This window comes from Garra rufa, chromosome 20, assembly GCF_049309525.1.
Source record: "Garra rufa chromosome 20, GarRuf1.0, whole genome shotgun sequence".
Lineage (NCBI taxonomy): Eukaryota > Metazoa > Chordata > Actinopteri > Cypriniformes > Cyprinidae > Garra > Garra rufa.
In genome coordinates, this window is record NC_133380.1 from 28138861 (window position 1) to 28149797 (window position 10937).

The 10937-nt window shown below is 36.1% G+C and overlaps 1 protein-coding gene across 1 annotated transcript; it reads left to right on the forward strand.

Moving 5' to 3' along the window:
- The first annotated feature begins 509 nt into the window (after window positions 1–509).
- On the forward strand, window positions 510–4564 carry smug1 (single-strand-selective monofunctional uracil-DNA glycosylase 1). The gene is made up of 3 exons (XM_073826057.1): window positions 510–573; window positions 1163–1469; window positions 2830–4564. Exons 1-3 carry the CDS (start codon window positions 548–550, stop codon window positions 3355–3357), a joined length of 861 nt encoding a protein of 286 aa, XP_073682158.1. The 5' UTR covers window positions 510–547; the 3' UTR covers window positions 3358–4564.
- The last annotated feature ends 6373 nt before the right edge of the window (window positions 4565–10937 follow it).

The window sequence follows — 10937 nt, forward strand, 5'->3', positions numbered from 1 at the left end:
TATACTATACAAAATAAAGTTGGCTCTGTGAGGAGATGGGGAGGGTCTAGAAGAGAAGAAATAGTAATGACTAGATTAAGAATTGGGCATAGTAATTTGAATAGCACATTATACATTATAGGGAAGCATCCTTCTGGGTACTGTGAGAGGTGTGGGGTGGAAGAAACTATTGAGCATGTCATTTTAAATTGCAGAGGATATGATGAACAGAGAAGGAAACTTATGGAGGAGCTAAAGAAAGATGGGGTGGCAGGAACGGGTATGAAAGATATACTACATAAAAATGTGATCGGGCAAACCAAGAAAAGTCTGTGTAATTTCTTATGGGAAACTGGGCTTATGAATAGAATATGATGAGAAGAGAGCGGGAGTAAAGAAACTGGAGTAACAGAGGAAATCAGCCAGAAGATGGCGGTAGTGCAACGATCGTGGATGCAAGCCGCCTATAAACCCCAAAGAAGAACAATCAAACCTATGAAGAAGAAGAAGATCCCAGGGTGCACCGCGTTCCGGTCGCTTTTTTGTTGCCGGAAACGCATCTGGGAGAATGCAATCACATCCCGATGTTGAGAGGTAAACCACAAATACGTGCTAAAATAAAAGCTAATACACGTAAGTAATGAAATAATTTTACGTTGTTGAATTTACTCTCACTGTAGTGAGGCATATCGCGAAGAGTCATTGGGGAGGTGTTATAGAAGTGGAATAGAAAGATATTTCATATACGATCTTGAGAGTAAATTCCTTGATGATGTTTTGCATACAATAAATTCATAACGCACCATTCAAAAATGTATTAAGTAATTACATAATACTGCAGTCTATGCGACAGAAATGTTTTGTGTAACGTTAGCTTAAAGGTGCTGCACTGAATGCGCAATGAACCTGCAGTTCAAATGCCTTTCATCTACAGCAGTTGACTCAATCATTTTCAAAGTAGTGTAAATACTGTACATTGTAGTACAGATGCATTTCAGTGCAGTCCCTTTCCCATAATATAACGACATTTAAGGTTTATTTTTTAAGGTGTGCTTTAAATAATTTCTGACATAAAAATCATTCATGGATATGATTTTGTTAAAACAAATTAGTTCATTTGTGCATGAGCCATGCCACCAATCGTTTTCATTTTAGTTATTTATGCAAATTGTTTCATTTGTAGGTTGGAAAATGAAGATGTGTCTCAGAGAGACCATTTACTGGGAAAAGATCTCACCAGTCTGCCTGACCTGGCTGCTGACCAACTTTTTAATGGCTTAACAGCTGCTTCAAGGTTCCTGCAGGCAGAATTGGAACTGAATGCACGGCTACGGACACTGTCCTTTGGGAAACCAGTGCGATACACATACAACCCGCTTGAGTATGCCTGGGACACACATCGATGTTATGTGGAGAAATACTGTCAGGAAGGGCAGAGTGTTCTCTTTCTGGGCATGAACCCAGGGCCTTTTGGCATGGCACAAACAGGGGTCAGAAAATTTTTATTCTTTATTATGGTTTCACAATATCTATTTTTGTTGTAATGATGCTACATGTGATTAAATTCAGTAAAGAAAGTAGTTTCTGTGGGCCCTAATTCCCCCTTCCACAGAAGACCTTAAAAATGCCTTAAAGTGAAGCAGAAGTCTTAAATTCAGAAAGTCAAGGTATTCAATTTTGCCTGCACTCCAAAAAACAAAAAACAAAAAAACTTCCTAACCAAATATCTAAACTTCCTTAAATCGAGATTCAAATTGTTGTTGAAAACTTAATCAATTAAGTTGTTTTTTTTCTGGCAGACATTTATTCTTGTTTTAATCATAAACTCATTTCAATTTCTCAAAAAACAAGACATCTTGCATGTGAGGTAAAAGTATCTTAATTTAAGAATCTTTGGACATTTGTACTGAAAAACAAGACAGAATACTGGAGATGAGCAACACTTTTTTGCAGCGTGATCAGAAGATACAGTAAAAGTTGTTTTCACATTGCAGTGTTTGGAAGCAGAAGTATTTATAAAACCTGTAGAAACCCTGAAAGAAAAATATAAAGCCATAAGATAATGCCATACTTTCTGAATGGCAGATTTATAGTTACATACACTTAAAAGGGATTGTTCCCCAAAAATATAAATTCTGTCATTATTTGTTCATAATTTTTCCAAACTTGTCTTTTTTTAATTTTGTCAATACATTTATAGTCACTGGGGTTCAGTGTTATTTGGATCCCAGGTTTGTCTTCTTTTGTGTTCTGCAGAAAAAATAAATGCATACAGGTTTGGAATGACATGTATACATATGACAGATTTTTATTTTTATTTTTTATTTTTATTTTAGATAAGCTATTTGTACAAAAACAAAACAAATAAAAAAAAAAAAAAAAAAAAAAAACAGAATGGGATCCATCACAACAGTGATACCAAAAGCAGTTATATATATGCACAATTATTGGAAACTAAGGTAATTTTGTCAAATGTTACAATTAAAGTATACAACTCTACGTTTTTCTTTATTTTAAACTGTGGCTAATTCAGATAAGTAGTCTGGCTTTTTGTTACGAGCTTAAGTCTTTTATCCTACACCGAACCTCTCTCAACGCAATGTTTGGCCGAGTTAGGAATAGCAGACAGACAGTCACTCCTCATCGGGGTTTTTAAAGAAGTTGTTCACAAGTTCATAATTATTTCATATGGTTTAAAAATAATAATAACAGTAGCAACTTTAGTGTTTAAATGGAAACTTTGGTTAACATGGCAATTTTTAATGTATAGTAAAACAATATTTAATGGAGAAGAAATAAAAAAAAAAAAGAAATGAAATCAACTACATTTCTTTCTTCCTTATTACCAAGGTTCCGTTTGGCGAGGTGAAAGCCGTTCGCAATTGGTTGAAGATCACTGGAATGGTTGGGCGTCCAGCAGAGGAGCATCCTAAGCGGCGGATCACAGGCCTCGACTGCACTCAGAGTGAAGTGAGTGGAGCCCGTTTTTGGGGCTTTTTCCAAGAGGTCTGCGGTGAAACTCACAATTTCTTCCGCCACTGTTTTGTCCACAACTTGTGCCCTTTAATCTTCATGAGTGAGTCTGGCAAGAACCTAACCCCACCTGAGCTTCCAGCTGCGGAGCGTGATGCCCTTTTGTCCTGTTGTGACAGCGCGCTTTGTCAGGTAGTCACTGCACTGGGTGTCTCCATGGTGATTGGAGTGGGCAAGCTAGCCGAGCAACGTGCTCGACGGGCTCTTTCGGAAGCTGGTATCACAGTGAGAGTGGAGGGTATCATGCATCCGTCCCCTAGAAACCCACTGGCTAATAAAGGTTGGGCTAGCATAGTCAGAGACAAGCTAGATAATCTGGGGGTGTTAAGTTTGCTTACCAGATAATGATAATAATGACAAATATCTCTAAATACCTCTGCATTTTTCACCCAATAATTCTTTTGAACCTTACTATTGCCATTATCAGCGAGTTAATAAAATGAGACATTGATGGAAGTAAGAAGTAATGTTTAAAACAACAGGTGCTATGACCATTTATGGATCATTTTATCAAACATTTATTATTTTTTATTATTTTCCTGTGTAATATTAATCAGTGTATGTATATATGTGTACAGAACCTTTGATAGCCATTTTAAGCTCTTTTGTATATCAAGATGTAAAGGTGCATGAATATGTGGCAAGAGTGGTCTTTTTCAACCTTAAAAGTATTTTTTATATACTTCTGGTGTCTGTTACTGTAAATTTCATTTGTAGAGCTAGGAAAAAAATACTGTAGATAATACTGTATGTTAGTCTTTGATTATAACACACTAACTTTCCCACAGTGAGTTCAGGAGGTTGTTTTTCAGTTTTGTTGTTGTGTGATTTTTTTTTGTTTAACCCAAATGTTGAGTCAAATGTGTAGGTGATGACAATAAATTCTACCTCATTTTCATTCCCATCCTATAATTTTGCGTTCATCTGTTAAGAAAAGTGTCTTATATTTAGAAGAAAAACAAATAATTTTTTGGGACCAAAAAATATTCAGACACTTTGACCTGACCATGTTTTGCTTAAGTGTTTTTGGTAATACTTTATTTTGATAGTCCACTTTAGACATTCTACTAACAATAAGTACCTTTCCAACTACATATCAGTATCTTAATGCTTCATATCTTTCGATTTATTCTATTAACTGTAAACCTAACAGTCTACTCTGAGAGTTTGTAGACATGTAGTTGCAAATTAATGAGAATTAGTTGACATGTAGTTGCAAATTTACTTATAGTTACTAGAATGTCTAAATTGGACTATCAAAATTAAGTGTAACCATGTTTTTTCTTTATTGCTAATGTGGCCTTTTTACACCATATACTGAACAAAATTAAGCATTGGTTGGTAATTGGTCAACGTGGTATTGATAGTTGTGTAGATATTGTCAAAATAACAGTTGTCTGAGTTTTTGGTTGATTTTAACCCATTACATACCTTTCTATCAAAGTTATCTAATAATATCAAAACAAATTTGTTCTGACCTAGTTTAAGTTCTTGTCATATTTTATTACCATGTTTTAAACTATAGCAAATAAACTGTAAAAATGTGAGAAAATGTTGAAGGTGTCTGAATAAATTTTGGTTTGATTTCCACCTTCAATGTCAAGACACCCCGCATTGCTCCCCTGGTGCCTCAGCAAAAATGGCTGCCCACTGCTCTTGGTGTGTGTGTGCACTTGGATGAGTTAAATGTAGAGCACAAATTTTGAGTATGGGACACTATGCTCAGCCACATGCCTTTCCATATCTGATGCTTGAGAAGCTTCTTTCTTTTAGGCATTAGGGATTTATTAGGGTCTGTTACTCAGACCTTTTAATACAGGGATCTCCAGCTCTGCTCCTGGAGAGCTACTGTCGTGCAGACTTTAGTCTTATCAAGTAACCCTGAACGGTTGTGGCTAGAATGGATACAGGTACAGACGAAAAGTAACAATGAATCAGATTTAAATTTAAAAATTAGATTGAGTTTTATTAACATCTACATCTACCCCAACCCTAAACCTACCCCTTACAATAATGCAAATAAAGTAATTATTGTTGTTCAGAGTGACAAAAACTACTCAATATTGATGAATGCATTCCCATTAAGCAGGTGGTCATAGCTGTGTCCCTTCTAGCAATAACCACCCTGAACACCTTGATTAGAGTTGGAGCTGAAATATGCAGAAAAATAGCTCTCCAGGAACAAGGTTGGAGACCCCTGCTTTAATAAATATGTTGTTTTTCCGTTTTAACCAAGGAGGGGGCAAAATCTGTTAATGGAGTATTTTATATACTTAATTAAAACGTTTATAGGGTTTTTTGTAGACTTAAACGTAGATCATCTGTAAAATAATATTTAATAAAAGCCAGCTATTTGATTTTATTTGAATCTATATTAACTGAAGAAAGTAAAATAGGGCAAAGGGGTCTGGATGCACAGAGCAAAGCAAAAAACAAACAAACAAACAAACAAATAAATTAGATGAGGGGCTGTCAGGAAACAGCAGTGGCAGAGCTGAAGCAGCAGGGCTGCTAGACGGAGACAACTGTGGGAGAGTGGGAAATCCAAGCAGGCATACAGTTCAAGGCAGACAGATTGTTCAGGGTAGGCAGGAAGTTCAACTTCTATATCCCCAGTGAAATAAATTAAATCTTGTTCCATATAAGGGCAGACTGGTAATTCCAGGCAGGCAGGTAGTTTAATTTATATTTGTCCCAGATGTCCGTGCAGAGGCAGGAGTCTGGGTAGTGGGTAAGGTTGGCAATCTCCTCAAACAGTCTAGTCTGGTCCTCGAGGGAAGGCTCCTCTGCTCCAGCATGAGGAGGAAGACAGCAAGATGATTCATAACGAGAAAAAATAAAAACTGACAAAGAAAAAAAAAAAAACACGGGGAAAATAAACATGGGGAAATCATGCTGCTTAACTTTTTGTCGGCCTGATCTTCTGTTACAGGTATGTGTATGGGAAGTGCATGAAGACGATAATTCAACGGCAGGTCTTTTAATAAATCCAAAGAGGTAAATCCAACTAGCAGGGAAAAACACACACAAAATAACCTTGAGATCAGGTAAAGACACACTGAACTGAATTGAACATAAATAGACAGGATAATTTTACATGGACAGGTGATAGTGATTAACATAACCAGAACAGGAAACAGGAACAACCAAATATGGGCATAAGAGGTAGAAACCAAACTAAACAGTTCAATGGGGTGTGACAATGGGCAAAACCAACACAGACAGTCCAACGGGGTGTGACAAAAGCAAGGCTATTTTTCAAGGACACATGCGTGTTTCATAAGGTTTCCGAGTTTTGTACCCACTTTTGCTACCCTTGCTACATTCCACCTCTGCAGAGTACATCAGGCTCTGGTAAGTTTTATAGTTTTATAATATTTTAAATCCTGATTAATATGAGTTAATATTTCCTGTGTCACAACCATGATATGTCAACACCATCTTCCAATTTCTTAGGAAATTATTTGAGATGTTTAGATTATTTTATTCTCCTGAAGTTGATTTTATTGGCATCTAGCATCAACAGAGAAAACAAAAGGACTACTACATGAACTCCATTTGTTTCGTAAAAGAAATGCCAAATTTGTCAACACCGTCAACATGAAGGTTGGTTTTCAAGCCTTTTTTATATACATTAAATATAAAATGGTTTATTTGACAGTTAAAATGACTACAAATTCAGGTTTTCGTCACTACCGTCAGATGAATATTTTGATAATATTTGATTGTGATATATTTTATATTTGTTGAGGAATTGTTGGTCACATGTGAAAATGCAATCTGTCTGCTAACATGAGAAAGTGTTTTCAAATGTTGAAAACATCTTGATTGCTTGATTGCAAAATATATGTTGTCAAGGTAAAAAGAACATTTTGAAAAAAAAAGAAAAGGTGGGAGGTTGAATCAAAGCATAGCTCAGTAGCTTAGTTTCATTTATCTGAGTACAAGGTTTTATTGTTTTTCAATATTTCACCCTGTTTTGTCCCACTTATCAAGAATCAGTTAAATACAAAGTCTCATAATACCTATGAGAGGGGACAATACCATGTGGAGTGGAGTAGATTTTTCTTTGATCTGTTTGAGTCTGTCCTGTGGCTGAGTAGTTGGGTAGTTGGTTCTCTCTCTCTCTCTCTCTCTCTCTCTCTCTCTCTCTCTCTCTCTCTCTCTCTCTCTCTCTCTCTCTCTCTCTCTCTCTCTCTCTCTCTCTCTCTCTCTCTCTCTCTCTCTCTCTCTCTCTCTCTCTCTCTCTCTCTCTCTCTCTCTCTCACACACACACACACACACATTTTCAAGTAACCCAACTCTTGTCTTTGTAAATAAACACTCTTGATTATTCTTTGCCAGTGGGTCAAATGCACACAAAATTACGAAGAGCTGAGAGCTTAATTGCATCTTCCTATTGTCTACCTAATAATGATTGTCTTTCTCTGTGGTGTATAATGAATGAACTAATGAGCCTTGCCAATGCATTTGTGTGGTGTAAAGACCCGGAAGCCACACCATTCAAAAAACTTTTTTGAATTCATCTTCTGTCTCTAACTATCGAGTTTCTAGTCAATAGGGTGTTAGGTAAAACATCTCACAGTATGAGCAGAACTAAAACTAACAATGATGTTTGACTTAAAAAAGAATAAAAATAAAAAACACTAGTAATATTCATCTTCAGAGCTGTATTATGTACTGATTATGTCTGCTACACAGATACCATATAAAGAACCTTTAGGTTGTCTTGACAAGGTGACCTCTTGATGACCCCCTGACAACAAGTAAGTGAGACACTGAGCATGAGCATTAGTCCCTGTTTAATGGCCGATACTTGGCAGAGCCATCAATACAATGACAAATGAGGGCTTTATTGTAGCAGAATTAGACTGGAGAGAGGGGAAACTAGAGTGACAAATGAAGAGGTGCAGAGCTCCACAGCAGAGAGCTGAGGATGAGAAAGAAAGGAATGCATAGAGCAGGATTTTAACTTATTATTAACTTATTATTTATTATGTGGTTTATTTGAATGATAAGCTGAAAATAATATGCATTGTACATAGAGAGTATAACATATGCTAATTTGCATATTAGGTTGGCCCCTAGAGAGAGAAAACACACTGCTTACCTTAGATTAAGACTTTTAGCCAATATAATATTTACATACATGCATACATATACACACCTAAAAACACTGAATACCCATTTTTTAAGAAAACTTTCAATACTGGCAACATATAGATAAATAATTAAAACCATATTCTTTATAAATTTAAACCTGAGTACAACTAAAGTACAACATCCTAAACATAATTTTAAAAGTCATTTTCTCATGTACTGCTTTAATTTCAGTTGGTAACATGTTCCATGAGAAAAGGTCTGTGTCCTTGTGTGGTTCAGCAATTGTCAATCCTGCAATTTCCACCTGCTGTACTTGCTTGTACCCTATGTATGTATTTTCTTTTTTTTTTCTACTAGAAAAGCACAAACTGTTTTCTTAACATTTAAGGTGAGGTGATTTTAGAGCCACACAGATAGTCAGCCAGAACAGGACACAGAGATATAGGAAAATGGTGATACAGATTTCCAAATAAACAGCAATCTTAGTGTGTAGATGTAAATTGGTACTGCTTAACACCTTTTTTCCTCAGTCTCCCAAATGGTGATGCAGTCTGCTTGATGTTGTACTGAATATCTTGATCTATATGCTACAGTTAATAGATAAATAACTGCAAATGTATGAAGTGTGGCACTACAGTGAGTGGGGATAGGGAAATATTCACAATTTCTAGTCTCATTCTGCTGTATGCTCCAGCAGCAGATTCAAGAATGGACTGAAAACAACTGGGGTATGTGATACTAGGGCACAATCATCAGCATTCTGCAATTCCAGCATGCAAACCAGCTGAAGCTTGGTAACTGCCTGGAACCTCCTGATGTTAAAGAGGTTACTATCCAATGTATAAGCCACTGTATAGTGTATAAAGACATATTTGTTCACTTTTTATGCTTTAGATTTGTAAAATATCCACTTTTCACATCATTATGTGCTTTATTAACATAATTGCGTACACCTTACATTATTGCACAATTACGTAAACAAACTAGTGAATTGCATTAGTTCTTTTGAATTAACTGTCCGAAAGAATCAATTTGCGGAAAAAGAATCTTATTTTCCTGTTGCCTGAGGCTATGGATTCTAGGTAATAATGTTGAAAATAATGTTTAGTTTCTTGCACAGAACGATCTTTTTGCTTCATAAGACCACAATATATTGTCTAGAGCCGTGGATATTAATTTAACTTTTCCCCCCCTTTATTCTGTTTATTTAATCAATCAATCACTTTTATTTATACAGCGCTTTTAACAATACGGGTTGCGTCAAAGCAACTTTACAGGATTAAATAGGACAATAGTGTCAATAGTGCAAAATTTCCATGTTGCAGTCATATTTGCAAATGACTCATCTGGTTCCTGTGGTCTAGTGCCAATGGCCGTATAGGTAGTTCTTTACTGATGATCCGTCTCTGGGGCTCATCTAGTTGACATGGTCTCAGCTGACATTCAGGGCTGTAGAGGTCGTCTCTAGGTGCTGATCCACCATCTGGGCTGGGTACAGACTGGATCTGGTGGCTACGGTGACCTCGGAATAAGAACAAAACAGACTAATATTAGCGTAGATGCCATTCTTCTTACGATGCAACAAGTACATCAGGTGTTATGGGAAGTGTTCCCAGTTCCGGTTGACTTAATTAATTGGAAATATTGAAATACGCACTAATTTGCATATATTTCTAGTACAAAAATGGATGAAGTCAATTTTAAAATTCTTGTTTATTTTTTTTAGTTTTTTTGACATATTAGAGTCAATAGTTTTTACAGAGGGAATTTCAAGTATTTCATTTTGTCATGTCATAATTCAGAAAAAACTTAGAACAGACAGAAAACACCATTTTTGGGGGAATAAAATGTTGTATAAAATCAAGCAAATCATATATGAACAAATCCCTCTGTAAAAACCTTCAGAATATAGACAGGAATAAAAATTTTAAAGTTTGGCATGTGTAAGTGCTACTGAAGTGGAGATTTATGGTTCAGTGTAGGAGAAAAAACTCATTTTGAGAAAACGGCCTTTGAAAATATGTATTGTAATTGAAATCTATTGACACAAATAGATAAAGTGCTATAAAAGAAACAATTAACAGTGCCTTTTGGATGTTTTCTTTTCACTAGTCTGAAAAAACACTTTATGAAAAACCAAAAAGCCCAAAATCTGAAATTGAAAAACAGTGTTTTTGCCTGCAGTGTCTTCCCTTAAGGGCTTTATAAGTAATTAGCAAGATTGCCATCGGATAGCACACCCAGGTTCCTAACTGATGATGAAGAATTGACAGAGCAGCCAACAAGTATTAGATGGTGTTTTAGGTTAAAACATGCAGAGGTTTTAGGTCTAATAATTAACACCTCTGTTTTTTCAGAATTTAGCAGTAAGAAGTTACTCGTCATCCAGGTTTTTATATCAACTATGCATTCTGTTTTTCAATTTTTCAAATTGGTATGTTTCACTGGGCCGCAAAGAAATATAGAGCTGAGTATCATCAGCATAACAGTGAAGGCTGACACCATGTTTCCTGATGATATCTCCCAAGGGGAACATGTAAAGCGTAAAAAGTAATGGCCCTAGTACTGAGCCTTGAGGTACTCCATACTGCACTTGTGATTGATATGATACCTCTTCAATTATTGCCACAGAAGAGGATCTATGACTTCTGGAAGCACCTTTTTTTAGTGGCTTAGATGGAATAGGGTCTAACATACATGTTGTTGGTTTAGATGATTTAACAAGTTTATAAAATTCTTCCTCTCCTATAGTAGATAATGAGTGGAATTTTTCCTTAGGAGATCTATAGCGCACTACTGAGGCGATACTGTAGCTGATGGCT

Excerpts from the sequence above, each read along its gene's own strand:
- smug1 (XM_073826057.1), top strand. The coding sequence starts at position 548 with ATGCAATCACATCCCGATGTTGAGAG. Across the intron at positions 574-1,162 it reads TCACATCCCGATGTTGAGAG|GTTGGAAAATGAAGATGTGT; the intron begins GTAAACCACAAA and ends TTTCATTTGTAG. Across the intron at positions 1,470-2,829 it reads TTGGCATGGCACAAACAGGG|GTTCCGTTTGGCGAGGTGAA; the intron begins GTCAGAAAATTT and ends CTTATTACCAAG.